This window comes from Gymnodraco acuticeps, unplaced genomic scaffold (assembly GCF_902827175.1).
Source record: "Gymnodraco acuticeps unplaced genomic scaffold, fGymAcu1.1, whole genome shotgun sequence".
Lineage (NCBI taxonomy): Eukaryota > Metazoa > Chordata > Actinopteri > Perciformes > Bathydraconidae > Gymnodraco > Gymnodraco acuticeps.
This window is the reverse complement of record NW_022991216.1, coordinates 5,434,499-5,450,886: the sequence shown is the minus strand read 5'-3', so window position 1 is coordinate 5,450,886 and position 16,388 is coordinate 5,434,499. Positions and strand designations below refer to the sequence as shown.

General features: G+C 40.8%; 1 protein-coding gene across 1 annotated transcript; it reads right to left on the bottom strand.

Moving 5' to 3' along the window:
* Window positions 1–1,937: 1,937 nt before the first annotated feature.
* On the bottom strand, window positions 1,938–15,332 carry ptpn11a (protein tyrosine phosphatase non-receptor type 11a). Its single transcript, XM_034238941.1, is given in 18 exon segments — window positions 1,938–4,691; window positions 4,891–4,979; window positions 5,077–5,195; window positions 5,282–5,433; window positions 6,144–6,211; window positions 6,318–6,472; window positions 7,002–7,135; window positions 7,443–7,482; window positions 7,484–7,600; window positions 7,795–7,892; window positions 7,988–8,084; window positions 8,489–8,602; window positions 8,702–8,797; window positions 8,799–8,822; window positions 9,986–10,178; window positions 11,529–11,723; window positions 13,492–13,614; window positions 14,882–15,332. Coding segments are annotated over 17 exon segments (1,809 nt in total). The 5' UTR covers window positions 14,896–15,332; the 3' UTR covers window positions 1,938–4,691; window positions 4,891–4,909.
* Window positions 15,333–16,388: the final 1,056 nt, after the last annotated feature.

Here is a 16,388-nt window from a genome sequence, read left to right as displayed (position 1 = left end):
ATTATGCGGCCGCTATATGAGGCTTTGAAGGGTACGACCCCCATCCAGGCGATCGACTGGACGGCGGAAGCTGAGTCTGCTTTTACAGAAGTCAAGACCGCGTTGGCTCAGGTGGCCCTGTTGGCGCACCCATCATCCACGGCTCCCATCTCCATTACCACAGACACATCGGACTATGCAGTTGGTGCGGTATATCAAGGGTATGTTTAACTAGATTCGTAGTACAGGCCTCAGGCTTCCGAACGCGGCAAAAAACTCAGTTTTTCTCGAAATGCCAGGTTTTTTTTTTTTTTTTTTGGAAGACGTCCGTGGCTGCCACGGGCACACGGACTGAGGCTCGGTGCACCCCCCGCGGAATGGCTGAGGACGTCGCTCGCCATTCCCGCATCGTCTCGGTACTGGAAGACAGCAAGCCTTCCGACTACACGGAGACGATACACGACCTGCTAGGTATGGAAGAACCCGACTTCTACCTCATGGGGCTGTTTCTTCGGGACGTGCGGCTGCATGTCGCGGCTGCGTGTCCAGGCTGCGCTAGCTAACACGGCAAGTGTTGAGCCCCGCGCTTTAGCCGAAGAAGCTAGCCGGTTCTTCCTGGCCGCCCGGCGATTTACCCCTGAGGTGCTGGCCACTACACGTAGCGGCACCTTCCCTGGTAGAGGGACGCCGCCTAGCAGAGGCTCCGGGGCCGACGACATCGACTAACGGCTACCGGCTTACGGTTAGCGGCCGTCGACACCAGCTAGCCGCTAACAACGGCTGACAGCTTACGACAACTAGCAGCTACCGAAGACTACCAGCTAGCGGCTAACGACGACAGCTAACGACTAGCTGCTATTGACATTCGTCGGTTGACATCCGACTGTTAACCCCTTTTTTTGTGGTGCTGGAGAGGAGGTTCGACCTAGTCTGGCTGGCCTCGTGTGGATCCTCTCACAATTTCGCCCACCTGTTTTTGACCGTACGACCCTTTTGAGATTTTCCCTGGTGCCTGAGGAGGTTCGATCATGTCTGGTCGGCCTCGTGTGGACCCTCTCACATTTTCACCACCTCGACGGCGGCTTCAGAAAGACAGGTTTCGGACGTCGCCCATGCCTTCATCAGGCCGTGGGTGGCGCGCTTCGGGACCCTGTCTGGCCTCTTCCCTCGCCTCGGCGGTTTCGGACGTCGCCCATGCCTTCATCTGCTTTCTACGGCAGGCGGATGTTTTCTTCGTTCTCCACGACGCCTACTGCGGCCCCCTTACGACGGCCCGTTCCGACCCGCCCCCCACCCCCGGTGGGGATGCCGGCCCGTTCCGACCCGCCCCCCACCCCCGGTGGGGATGCCCTCGCCCTGGTTAGGGCCCCCTACCCTCTCCTGCGGCCCCACCCTCCTCGGCCCCTGTGGTGCTTCCTCCCGGACGCGAGGATTGTGTCCTTTGCAGCAACATGTCCTTTGCAGCTTCTGATTAAAGTCAACATTGCACCTTCGATGCACCGCCTCCGACTCCTATCTACCGGCACTACACTCTTTAATATTTAACTACTTTTAACACTCTTTTTGCACTTTATCTAACATGCCTGGTCTTTTTTCCTTATCAATTATTGAAATACACTTCAAAACTCCTGAAAAGTACTTTAACGTCTATATTCACTAGAACATTCAGTACTAATGCCTAGTGACATTTCTACTATTTCTTTACCACTCACCTGTCAACAGACATTTTAACTGGCCTCATCAAATGTCATCTCTTGAAATTCCATTCAATACAGCAAGTTTCATATTTGTTCATTACTCACACTCCTTTCAGTTATGATGCATAACAAAAACGAATGAAAGCCCCAAATGTCATATTAAATGTAATGTAGGCTCCTAACAAGTTTCATATATTTTAAAAAGTATTGCAAGTGTTTTGTGAGAACAATGCACAATGGCTAAAAAAAAAGAAACAAAAAGACAGTCTTACTGAGGCATTAGCCTGCCATTTATTGTTATTGAGAAGTTAACACTGTTAACTACATTGAAAGTCATACAATAAACCTCTTAAGCTTTGTGAGAGGTCCCTCCCTGTGTCACAGAGAGAAGGCTGTAGGAATATACATACAGTTTATCTTATTGGCAAGTAGATATGTTTTAGTAAGTACATTCTCCTCTATCAGGTACTCATGTACAATATACATGTTAAAAAATATAGTTTGTTTGCATCGTGATCTCTTTTTTTTCCTTTTATTGTTCAGGATGAAATATTTCACATTTAAGTGTTACAGGTTCTTGAATGGTGGAGGAACTAATTAGCACTGTTTTTTTTAATAGTTATCACATATGCATAGAAGGCACGTCTATGCATCTAAATTGCTTACATGATAAATGGAAAGCAGTTTTATCATCCGGGAGAAAAAAGCAAAAACAATAAAGTATCCAAGAACATATGGCTGATAGGCACTCTCACAACACTTACACACATCTTCCTCACACACACACACACACACCACAGGACAAAAAACACCAAAAAGCAAGCTCTCCAAGAAACATGAGACAAGTACAGACTCATCCGTTTGACGATAAAACTGCATACAGTACACCAGACTACAGAAAATCTCAGTCAGTGAATGGCGTTCACCCGGGAGCAGAGGAATCATTTCAAAGAACACTTGCTGTGAAGCAGCAGCCGGGTGTAAGCAGAGTCCTCCGATGGGAGGAAGCAGCCCCCGAAGAAACACTGATTTCATGATTTTCAAATGTTACAGAAAGAAGCTGTTCAATCCTGGATCAGTGGTTGTTGAGAACTGTCCCTCAAGGCAAAGAGGAGAGTCGCTTCTTTCCTTTTCTTAATGGAGAGATTGTGAGTCAGCACCGTTACAGTAAGTTCAGTCTCAAGACTGCAGTTTCTCAAAGCTAGTGTTAGAAGGCTTGGCAAAAAATAAAATACTTAGTCAACACGTTTGAAATGAGTGTTGTGGTTTCTTACCAGATTAATACAGATCCAAACACCAGACTTTCTACAAATACTGCAGCTTAGTGTGAACATGAAGTTAAATGAAGTTTCACATTTTTGGCAAGACACTTATTTGCTTTTTTGCCAAGAGGTGCTGAAAAATATCAAGGCTATAAGTAACAGGTAATTAGCTTGAATCAGCATAAAGACCGTAAGCAGGGGGAAACAACAAGCATTGCTTTCTCTGAGGATAACAAAACCATTGGACCTATTTTTTCACATCTGGTTGTGAACAGTTTAAAGAAAATAGATATTATGTATTAATCAGTGAGCTGTATAGAGGTGCTGGTAGGTGGTTTTGCTACCTTTGGACAAAGCAAAGTTTCCAGTCTTTATACTAAGTTAGCTAATCCGCTGTTGGCTATAGCTTCTTTTATCAATCTTCTTGCAAGAAAGTAAATGAGCGAATTTTCCAAAATTACAATATATTCCTTTAAATGTTTTAGTTTGAGTAACATCAACAAAAAGACAAAACAAGTTTGAACTTCTGAATCCAGGTGCCAACTATTACAGGGCCAACAATCTCAACCAAAGCAATGACTATATTTATAGCGTCAAAGCCAAGAGATGTGTGATTGCTTCTTAAAACAGTGACTTAAAATTAAGTACATATATGGTGCTCAAAAAAGGCAATGGTACGAAAAAAGCGAATGAAAAGAAAAAAAGTTATATGCACAAGTTAAAAAACAAAGTTAATTTGACAGCCGTGCATCTGAGAAACTGAAATACTACAGACTCCCCTGAAATCTTAATACGTCCTCACACTGACTGACAATGAAGTGCAGGCATGAAGGCCCTCCTCTAAAGCCCACATTGTTTATAAATCCACCAGGTGAATCAAGGCTTGACTGTAACTGTTAGGCTGCTAAATAAAAGTGCAGCAATAAGGGCATACGGCTAGAGCTCAGGAATGGTTAACTAACAGACGATGCGTATCCCAACAACAAAAGCACTTTATGGACAACAAAAAAATGTTAATTCACACTCCGAACAGCCTGAATTAAGATTTCACTTGGAGGCAGTTCTGGCGCAAAAAAAAGGAATTCATGTTTAGTCAGTAGATTACAATTTTACAGTAAAATGGTATTATACTACAATGCCAATCATTCTTCATTCAAAAACATTACCTCTATATATAACAGTGAAACTAGACCGTTATCACTGGAAATTCTGCCCCACTTTAGTCCACAAATAAGGTCTCGTCTCCCACTGACCAGGCTAAATAGAGACTTTTAATTGGCTGAGAAATGTGGATAAAATCATTCATGGTTTTGGCACAGGCCTTATTCAGAAAACTCCTCACTTCCATCAACAAACAAACAACCTACATAACCTTCCTTTGGTTAATTAAAATAAGAAAACATAGAAATATGTGAGATGAGCAAAGGTTAGCTAGGGTTTTCCCTCTGAGAAGAGTGCTCGCTCTTTGCAGCCCTTGTTGAATTGAGATTTACAAAGGCTAGTCCTAAAACTGTTGGTAGTAGGATTTAGCATGCTAGGCTTCTCAAAGGCTCTTCTGATGATCATCACAGTGGTTTAGAATTCAACTAGAGGGCAAATGTTCATGTAAGATGAGCGAGAACAGGAGGACCCTGGTGTCTGGTCTCTCTCACGTTTGTGTTTTTGTGTGTGTTTTTCCATTGTTCCATGTCATTACGGTCAAGTCTCAGGCGTCAAGGTGTGGCTGGCGAAAAAACTGTCAGGTATCAAGATCCTGAAGGAGACAATAAAAAAGGTAAACATGTAGGAATACAATTTGAGCTGTGAAAATGTTAATTATGCAGAATTCATCATGAGAGATATTAAACTACAAGTGATTCAAACACCCTCAGCGCTTTATCAATGACTGGCCTTTGCTTTTCACTTTACTGCCTCATATAGTTTCCTTTATGAGCTTAATGATACTCATTTACCTGGAACCGAGGGTAAATCTCATCTGAAGCTCTTCTGCTGCTGCATCAGGCCCACGTTCTCATACACTCTGGAGCTGTCGTCCCTCATCCTGCCAACATACATTTACACGTTGTAATGCCACACTACTTTCTTAATAAGGGGTTTAAATCTGACACAAAACAGTTAAAGAGCGACCCTTTACTTACTCTGTGCAGGTGGGAGTAGGAATAGGAGTGCAGGGAGGCAAAGGGCTCTGCTCTCCTCCAGTCAGGTCAGATGAAGAGTACTTAATGTTGGTGTACTCACGCCCTTTAATCTTACTTTTCTGCAGAGGAGAAAAACAGAGCAAGGTCAGGGGGCAGGAGCAGAAAAAGCGATAATGGAAAAAGTGGTTTGTTATCTGCTGCACACCTGTTCCTCCTCTATGCGTCTCTGCAGTGTTTCTATGTAGTGCTGTACAGCCATGTAGATGAATCTGTACTGCGCCTCAGTCTGCACCATTCCAGAGCGCTGAGAACGAACCATCTGGATGGTCTTTGGCACGTCGATGTCGCAGTCCACCCCTGCAGCAGGCAAACAATATGTTACACTGATAACACCCTTAGCATTGGCTATATTAACAAAGCCAGCATTAGTCTCAAGTACAAAATCCTGAGTAAAGCAAGTGAAAAAGTAACTAAAGGGATATAAAAGGCAAGTAAAGCAATAATAATAGAGCATGCAGGCTAACTAAAATACCAGGTAAAGTGACATTGGAGGGATTAGTAACAGCAAAGTCTAAAAATGTAGTATATGTAAATAGGGTATAGTACATATTGTCATTTTTAGGGATTGTTCAGGGTTTTTTGAAGTGAATTGCCATCAGATAGATCTTACTGACAGGGGACTGAAGCCATTATCTAAGCTCTCTTCAAAGACTTGGTCAAAAAAAATTCTCAGTCGGTTTTGAAGAGAACACAGATAAAGGCGAAGTAAAGCTGTAGAAATATTCTAAATATAGTTTGCAACAGAATTTGGAGAAGTACCTCGTAGAACCACAATTCAAAACAAATCTGCCTTAATAAGTAAAGTACTTTTCTTTTTTTTTTTAAACTAAACAGCTTTTTCTGGTGTTTTTGGCAAATACTAAGCTGCTTCAAGTGCTTGACCACCCGAGCAGAAGGTAGTCAGATTTGGTCCACAAAGACCCATGTAGGTTAAGAAATGTTTTAAATCTGGATTTTATCCTGATTCAAGACATTTGTATTGCCAAGAGTACATTTGCAGGACTCACCTTTTTCCCTGATCACATCTATCAGGATGTCAATCACAATAAATGTTCCTGTCCGCCCGATCCCTGCACTGAAGAAAATAACAGACACATCTTTGAGTTAACATGTCTCCTCTATGCACACTTATAGAGGATTTATTTAAATTATTTGTCTAAGTGTTTTTAGTGTGCTTGTACCTGCAGTGTACCGCTATAGGCCCAGCGTCCAGGATGCTCTCCTGCTTCAGGTTGACCTCCTCTAAGAAGTCCAGGACGCCTCCTGGGTCTGTGGGGACCCCGTGATCCGGCCAGGCCCTGAAGTGATACTGCCACACTGTACGCTCTGTGTTGCCCTGGAAACATGTGGAGAACAACTTTCAAAATACAGTTCAATGTATAGTAATCAATACATGAATACAGAAGTCCCTAAAAGGAAAGGCTTGCAAATTCTATATATTTTTTTCAGTCAACAAATCCCCATGTAAAATCAAAAACCAACATGCGGGTCTGTCTGTTAATTCATTCTCTACGTTGTCTGTGGCACTCAGCCCAACGATTCCTGAAGTTGTTAGCAAAAGTCACTCAACCAAGAATAAATAGTGCATTTGTTGGGGACTATTTTTAGCTATGGATTATTCCACATTTGGTGCTCTAGTGAGTATTTGGGTCAGTAGGACGTTGTGTGTTGGATTGAGTCAAAAATAAACAACAGTGTGTGTCTCCCCAGGGTGGCTAGCTGAACAACAATAGAGATCTATGGCACAGAAAGAAAAAAGAAAAACGATTTTGCTCATATCAATACATTACACTTTCTTGGCTAGATATTTGGAAATAAATGTTTTTCTCTATCCATGTTTAAAAAAAAACAAAAAAAAAACATACCTGTCCAACTTTAGACAGTTTGAGTTCTCTTAAGATGTAGTCGTGTGCAGCCGTCTCCCTGACGTTGCGAACGCGCATCGCTCCGTACTCCTTCAGCGACGACATATCCGGCCAATACTTCACACACTTACTCTGTTGAGACACACAAAAACAATAGAACTCACTATGACATGTTTCCTCTGATGCCTCTGTTTAATGGGCAGAGTTGAAAAGGTACTAAGAACTTGAACTGTATCCCTCTATCTCACCATGTTATTTCTACTTTCTAAGTAGAGGATCTGACACCAAAACCTGATAATGACTGTAGCTGGACTGGAAATATGTTGTTGCAACAAAGTTCTGCACTTTGCTCAGCTAGTATTCAGGAATAACAACAGGACAGGACACCATAAAGTATTAATGGTTTTATGGTTAACTTTTTGCTTTGTTTTTGCTCACCTTTCCCCCTCTCCACCTCTTTGGTGGTCATCACGATGACGCGGCGAGTTCTCCTGAAACACCATCCTCCAGAAGTCACTGATGGTGGTCTGCAGACAGCCCTGAGTGGCGATGTAGCTCTTCTTCACCTTTGTGCTGTTACACTTTGGGTCTAGCTCCGGCTACACACAGACAAAACAAACAGAGACGGAGGATTACTGACAATGAACAGAAATAAAAACATATGGAGTAAAATCAAGATCACAAACTGAAAACATATGCAGAAAAAGCTACCGAAAGACTTATCAACACAATTCTTCATTTTAAACATATTATCAAGTACAGAATGAATGATGGGTGTATATAGGGGGTTTACCATGACAGCAGATACTACCATGATGAGATTGGCATTGATGTAGTCAGAGCCTAGCTCATTGGGGTCCCTGTCGTTCAGCACCACACGTGTGTGGTCAACTGGAAAGAGAAAGAGAAACAGTACAGTTTATAAAAAAACCCTGAGGTGAAAGAGAAAGGTTGTTATAGAGAAAGAGCAGTCAGTGATTCCTCACAGGGCAGAATGTTCTTGTATCTGTTCTTGTTTTTGTTCTCCGCTTTCTGGCCCTCTTTGCGACTGTAGAGCAGTTTACACTCTTGTTGCTGCAAGGTCTGGATGGAAAAAGAGAGGAGAGTCAAGCAGTCATAGTGTATGAGCATGCTGTTTCAAAGTAACAATAGGGTATTTTAATTAATATAGATTTCCTGATGTATTGATCGTTAAATCTATTTCTCTAAGAGCTTCTGTCATTTTAGCATGAAAACTAACTTTCACGATGAATTGATTATCAAAATAGTTATTGTTGCAGCTCTAACCCACACGTTTGATATTTAAGGTAATAACACACAAAGTAGAAAATAATACAAAAATAAAGAGTTCTAAACTAGAATATAAAAAAAAGTAGCAAATCTAAAAAAAAACAGCACTTGACAATTTAGCACTTTTATGGTAAGAAACTGAAAAAAACTGACCAAAGAGGACAGCTTTAGTGTAACACAACAACTGAACCACTCACCTCAAATTCTTCCCAGAAGCCCTGTTTGACCTTGTCTGTGGCCTCCGCTAGCTTGCTCAGTTCCATAACTCGACTTTCAATCTCTGCAGCGTTAATACGAGTAGTGTTCAGGGGCTGGGGAGGAGAGCAGGGGTCAGCACCGGGAAGTACAATCAGGAGAATGTAGCCTTAGATTTTGGTATAAGTAGTATTTGAAGCAGACATTGGCGGTACCTGTTTGAGCTGCAGCACGGTGCCCAGAGTCTCCACCATGGGGTTCTTCTTGTAGTGCTCTACCAAGTCAGTCAGGGAGTCAAACTTCTCCCCCCCCGCCCACATCGTACTTCAGGTCATGCTGAAGAAGAAACCACATCCACATGAGGGAACTAGTCTCAACATCGTACAATACAAACTTTAACATGCACTAGATGTCTAGGAGAAATCACAGAGGATACATTTTGTGCACTCAATATTTGCAATATGTGAGTATTGATAATAATAATACCTTACATTTATTATAGCGCTTTTCCAGATGCTCAAAGCGCTTTACAAATTTACACATATCATACATGCAATGGTCACCACTGTGGACAATACCCACAGGAGCAAGTTCAGGTGAAGTGTCTTGCCCAAGGACACAATGGCTTTACAGACGTAGCAGCGGCGGGTTTCACCCCTTGATCTGATGATCATTGCACAGCGCACTGCGCCACACCGTCCATCTTCACGCCTCGAAGTCATCGAGGCGCTTTTACAAGTACACATTAGTATCATACATGTACTGTGGACAATACCCACAGGAGCAAATCCGGGTGAAGTGTCTTGCCCAAGGACACAACGGCCTGACGCAGCAGGCGGCAGGAGCGGGTTTCGAACTGGAGTTCCCCAGCACCCCCCTTGATCTGATGATCAGATGCACAGACCACTGCGCCACCCTGATCTATTTGTCCCCATTCCAAAACGTCAACAGTGAGAGGACAGACTATACTGAGAGCCCCTTGCTTTTTTTCTTCCAGCACAGATGTGTCCGAGTCTTCCACTGCATGAACGTAATGACCCGTGTCTGAGGTTGTAGCCATAGTCACAGGCTCTGCTTTTGTTTCCACTGAACTCATCTTTTACGACAAATTTCTGTGGCTAAATGTAGATTCTGCTCAGGAAGTGATCATACTAAATCCTTTTAAATATAACTGCCTTGTTTCATATTTGACCCTGTAAACTGTTGCTACAGTAACATACAAGTAGCGTATGCATTTTCTTCAAAATCTTGTGTACCAATTTTAAAGTGGTGAACATTGCAGGGTAACCAAACGCCACGTGTAGGAAAATAAATCTTATACCAACTTGTTCCACTCAAGAAAATGAAGGCACTTGGGATTGGTTCTACTTGTATTAGCTTGACTCTTCCCAGAGGTACATCCTTTACCCTCTTAGGTGTCTCTACATATATTTTACAAGTTTTCTTTCTGTTAAACACAGGAATTCAGCGAACACAGAGGTGATGAGGGGTGTGTTTACCTGGCAGCGGATCATGACGTGAGTGACTTTGGGTTTGTTGTCACTGCTGTCCGTCTTGTCGTCTCCTGTCCGGACTGACAGAACAAAATCCCCGGGGTGGCTCTGGCTCTCTCTCACAAGGAAGCTGCCGTTCTTCCCTTTCTCCGTCAGCAGCTTCTCTGCCTCGCGGCCTGACAAATGTCCGTGGAACCATCTGGCAAAAAGACACACAAGCGGAAAATGTGTTTCATCCAAACTCAACTGACTGAAGAATACTCCTCCTGCTGCCAATAGGGATTGGAATAAACGTGTACTTTACTACGTTAATGGTATCACTCTATTTATTGTTTAAAAGCTTGGTTGAAAAAGGGTCATAGACGTAATACTATCTGAAAGATTACATTTTTCCAATTTTTTTTTAAATATGGAGAATGATAGAAAAACTAATCTGTACTTTGCATAATAAAAAGTTATATTTCTTACCTTTGTTTACAGTATAAAATGCCATAAATAAAGTTAATCCCGAGTTAAACACCGCAGTACAAAACTATAGCTACTGCTAGTGAACATTGAGTGATATCATATTTATATAACTGAACACCAAACATCTTTAATTAATTAACAAAATTGTAAAATCAATCCAAGCTGATCATTTCTTAACAGACATACTTCAGGCATAAAAACTAGGGATGTAACGATACCAAAAACTCACGGTACGATAATATCGATAAAAAGTCCACGGTACGATATTTATCGCGGGATTGAAAAATAAAGAAAACATGTGAATATATATATTTTTTTTTACTTGAATTTTTTTTCTTTATTAAATAATAAATCTGATTTGTACAGAATTTTAGTAGGATAGTAGTATTTTAAAGTGTCAACAATATAATAATAAGACCCTGCAATAGAACAAATCAAGTTTCTCTTTAGTTTTTCAAGTAACTCAACTCTAACTCACTCACTCACTCAGCGTCATCAAGGTTATCTTTTAGGAATATGAGCATGTCCACATTCCCAGGTAGAAGCTGGGATGTTTGGGCGTTTACAATATCCCCTGCTGTGGAAAAAACTCTCTTGCTTGGTACTGATGTTGCTGGGACAGAGAGATATGCTTTGGCCATGGGTAACAGCAGTGGGTCAAACTGTGCATTGTCTCTCCACCACTTCAAAAACAATGCAGTTTTTGCCAAGAAGGTGAGGCTTATTGACAGGGTGAGATATACATATACTGTTGGTACTTGTCAATGTCTCTAGGTATGTACATGTAGCCCTGTAAATACGATGTCCTTTTGTGTTATCTGTTGTTTTATGTTCATGTTGTAACCTACTTGCTGCCATGTTGGACAGGTCTCCCTTGAAAAAGAGATCGATGATCTCAATGGGACTACCTGGTTAAATAAAGGTTTAAAAAAAAAAAAAATTATTTAAAAAGAATTATTTTAAACAAATAAAAAAAATCGCGGTAGATTTTGTCAGTCTCACGACGGTATTGAGACATTTATTTACCGCGATATATCGTTACATCCCTAATAAAAACATAATATCCAGCGTAATTGCTCACCTCTCTGACGTGGGATCCGCACAGTTGAGAGGATACTTGAGCTCAATAACGTCTCCGTTCTTCTCTTTCAGTTGGCCATGGTGCTCCATGTAATACTGCACCAGCTCCGCCAGAGTGGCAAACTTCTCCCCCCCATAAAGGTCATAGTAGTCTCCTGTGTTCTGGATCTTGATGTGGGTGACGGCTCCATTTCGTCTATGAAAAAAAGAAAAGCAGAATCATTTAGAGAAATGTTTCCATCAAGGGGAAAGAACAGCGCCATCGTCAGGGACAAAAAGAGACTCCAACAGGGAGTAACAAAAAAGAAATCAAACCAATATGTGAAGCATCTTCTTAAAATCATCTCAAATAAGCAGACAATGTAGCATTATTGATAAATGATAATAGCACATGGTGTTTAGTTTAATGTGGAAGGCTCCAAATGCATCTTAGTTGGCAGACCTCTTTTATTAATTGCAGGTCGAGATGAAACAGCTAGCTGATCGGGTTTATATGCTACTATTTTAATACTTGATTCTAATGTCTTCTAAGCAGGAAAGCTAATCTTTACTTAGTTGCAGCATCTCAAACGTGACATTCGTCCCTTTTTGTTGTCTAGCAACATTTTGAACTGAATTGATTTGGGTGTTAAACTGTTGCTCTTAAAAACAACTTGACAGATTAATGTATTTATTTATCAATAAAGAAATGAATCCTTAGTTGTAGCCTTAACGATACTATTGTATACTGCCTGCAGCCTTTCAGATGTAGAGTGCAAAATAAAAAATAGTTTAACACAAAGTCACATGCACCATCAACAACATGGTTGCCATCTGTTATGTACAAGAGAGGTGAGAGACACAAAACTGTCAGAGTCAAAGTGAGATAGAATTTCTTAGAGGAAAGCACCACGTTCTTTTGAGACAAACCAGACACAGACTGCATAAACCGTGTTGAGTCATTGTAAGGGATCAGCAGTATCTCGGAAAATAGAAAAGGAGAAGTTGAGGCAGATCTGAAGCTCAGCAGCATGTAACCTTAAATGACTTCTGGTTAAGTCTGGCAGAAGGAGCACAAAAGACGAGAGACGGACAAGTGCTGGTTGAAGCAGCAGGGACGATGTCTCTGATCCACAAGACAGCACGACTTACTTTGGAGTTTTGAAGTAAATATGGTGAGAAATGAGAGGCTGTGCTGCTAAAATATGAGACTGAGGCAAAAATAACATTGGCTGTGTCTAAATTCAGTTAATGATACGTCATCGTTAAATTGTATGACTCCACAGGGCCTGAGATACAACCACAAACTTTTTTATTATTATTAAAAAGTCTTCATTCTTTGGATAACACTGGTTTCCCAAGACGATATGGGGTGTTTTGTTTCCATTATCTAGGCATTCATTAATAGTGTTAATAAAAACCTCTGTCTCCTTGTTAGTTTAGTGCTGAACAGGGGGTGTAAACCGTGTCTAGGGATATCAAATTAAAACATTGATCCAAAATGAAGTTAAATACTCTGTAGACTTGAGGGGAACTGCAGAGACTGCTGATAATTATCTGTGGTTTTTATTACTACAAACTAGTCCTTTTGAATTAGACATGATATGATCCATTTATATCATCAAAACATTTTGATCAGACATATTGGTTTTCTAAAAGAGAAGTAGTTATAATTTAACAATTAGAAGGAAGCCAAAATGCTGATTACACATAAACAGATGTGCACAATCACTGTTATTTAACGTTGAAATAGGAATAATTAAGTTAGGGTGGAACATTCACTCTGTCCGATCCTGAGCCTAATTATTAAGGTAATCCAACATTTACGACTTGGTTTTTTTTGTTCAGCCAGTTTTATCGCCGTTTTGTTTATATTTGGATAAGGATTAGTAAAAAGCACCAGAAAGTTTATTTTAAATTGTTGCCACAGTAGTATCCCACTGTATTTTCTGTATTGTATGCTGCATCGTGTGCTCATCACTTACCGCACTGAGAGGGTAAAGTCTCCAGGATTACTCTTACTGGGTCTGGCTAAAAAGCTTCCATCCACTCCTCGAGTCAGCAGGAGGTTTTCAGCCTCCACACCTGTGATGTTTGGGTGAAACCACCTGAAAGAGTAACACAGTAATCAGCTTATGGGTAAAGTGAAAGATGATATTCAAAACTTGTACTGCATTTCATTCCGAGTCTCTCTCTTTTAACTATTTGGATAATGCAACTAAAAAGGGCATTTCTGAAACTGAAGCAGCACCATAACAACACCTTTCAACTCTATTGTTTCCGGGGGGAAATGTGTCCCGCAGCACAAATAAAACACAGAACACGCATCGACCTAAACATTCAACATAATAAAACACAGAAAATATACAACCATATCACTTGTTATGTGTGTTCAAATCTCCCTTTAGTTTATTGCTCTTTCTCGTTTTTCTTTTCTTAATATTTGAGGCTCCTGTGTGCTTGTCCATCTTTTCTCTCCCAGTCTTTTTCCCCCAAGACTATCTGTCTGTTAGGTTGATATATCTGTGTCTCTTCCTCCATGAGACTCAGCCAGTGTTTTGCTCTGTCTCTGTTCACAACTGTCCTAACACTGCATGCAGTCTCCCTCTATGAGAATATAATACCCCTTCAGTGTTATGTGTACAAGTATTCATTCCTGTTCCAACAACTTCAGTTCAGTACTAATGATCCTTATGCACCAACACCTCACCTAATATTTGTATCTTATTTTATCTTTAAACAATGTTAACTCATGTGTAATGCTTGACAATACTGCTGCTTTTACAAAAATATGTTCCCAATTTGGGATGATTACAGCATCTATCTATCTATCTATCTATCTATGTAGTTACTTTGCATATGTACTTTGATATGAAATAATCAACACTTAAAATAGGACTTTAGTTACACCTGGAGTAAATCCACAAGCTACCTTTAAATTAAATTAGCTGCACCTTTACCAGCTTTGATAAACACATTATTGCATCAATTATTACAATCAAAACATATCATATTATTCTGAAATGGGCCAATCTGCAGAATAAGTACTTTTACTTTTGGTACTTTAGGTATACGTTGATGCCAATACTTTGGTACTTTTACTTAAGTAAGACTTTGATTGCAGGACTTTTTCATACACTGATACTTTACCCAAGTACACAATCTGAGTACTTCTTCCACATCTGCCGGTGTATGCTAAATGAAAGGGTCTTTAGCAAACTAGCTATTCTTTTTTTTTTTCCAGAACCGTCGGCTCACTCGGAGCTTGTTTACGGACCCCCATACAGCTGAGTTAAGTTAAAAGTTAGCTAGCTCAGCTAACACATTTAGTATACATTGTTTCCAGACAGCCCCCCCACCTACCCCCCTCTTTACCTCCGAGATGTCATTTTTTCGTTCCTCACTTCCTCGCTGGCAGTTAGCAGGAGCTACAATTAGCTGGCTAACGTTTCCCACCGTTTCCTCTTCAATCACAGAGTAAAGTGCTTCATCGGTTTACACCCGGTCAAAACGGGCACCGAAATCCAGGCATGGTGACTAAAAAATGTGTATGCGTTACAAAAAGAAAAGTCTTTAGGCCTCGGCCCCGGAGACTTCACAGCTAGTCGATTATTGGACGTCACCAAAGATGCGACAAAACAGAGGGTGCGCGGATTTTTTTTCCACCCTGTGCGGCCGTTCAACGCTGCCACTTCCCCGCTTTTCAAAAAACCTACAGAGCTCGGCCCGTCCGGCAAACAGTGGGACATAAATTAAAGAGTCCTATCACTTTCTCTCTTGCGCATGCTCATTGACACCCTGTTTTATGATTACAGCGGCACAAGCGGTACAGCGGTGCGGAGCATCTCTGGAGCATTCGCCGCTCTAGCGTCAAAAGCGAAGCATTCCGGAGCCTACCGCATTGACCGCACAAATCACGTGATCACATAACCATACCATCACAAAAAGTAGAGGAGATAAATGTCTAAATGTTCAAATGTCAAAAAACGGAATGTTGGTAATAATTGTACAATTCAGCAGTGGTGTAAGTGTCAGATATGTTAGTTACCTTTATGGACAAAAATAAAAGTGATTACATCAAAAATAAATCTATGATCTTCTATAGTATTGTTAAGTCTATGTCAGATGTGGAATATAACTTAGTTCAATTACTCAAGTTAGACTATTGTACTTTAGTTAAAAACAAAAGTAAGCTCCCTGTTTGTACTTAAGTGTTTCCATGTTATGCCACATTTGCAATTACATTTTACTTTGCTCTATTTTTCTGACAGCTATATTTTTAGTACTTTTCCCCCTTCCTGTGCAAAGAAAACCATGTGCATTTCTTGACAAGCTGATTTTATTTTAAATATTTGTGTTGAACTGAAGGCTGAAATGTTCCTTCATGGGTTGAGAAATAATTATGCATTTTAAGCTAAATACACTTTAAAACCTCCTCTTGGGTCAGCTAGAAAATGCATCGTAACAAAGCTGAAAACAGAGCTGTTTTGGTCCCATTTTGAATCTCTTACAGTTGCACCTTTAACATCTGTCCATGCTCTCTACCTATAATAAAGCCAAATAAATAATATAATGTAGGCTATTGCTGTAGATTCAACTACCCAAAAATGTGTACATGAGTAAAAATAGTCCAAGACAGCTTTAGCAGTGAAATGCAAGCAGTAGAAATCAACCATAGACACATACGTGGAACATTTTAATGGATAATTATTACTTTTACTTGAGATATTGCTGATAGCCTACATTTACGAGCCTTTCCCAACCCTTATGTTGTGTTTGGGTCTCCCGTGACCCATTTCAAGTTCAAATTATATAATAACTATGCTCTAGTTTTTTTTTATCGGAACAAGGCTTCATGGTATCCTCCACAACAGCTATATAA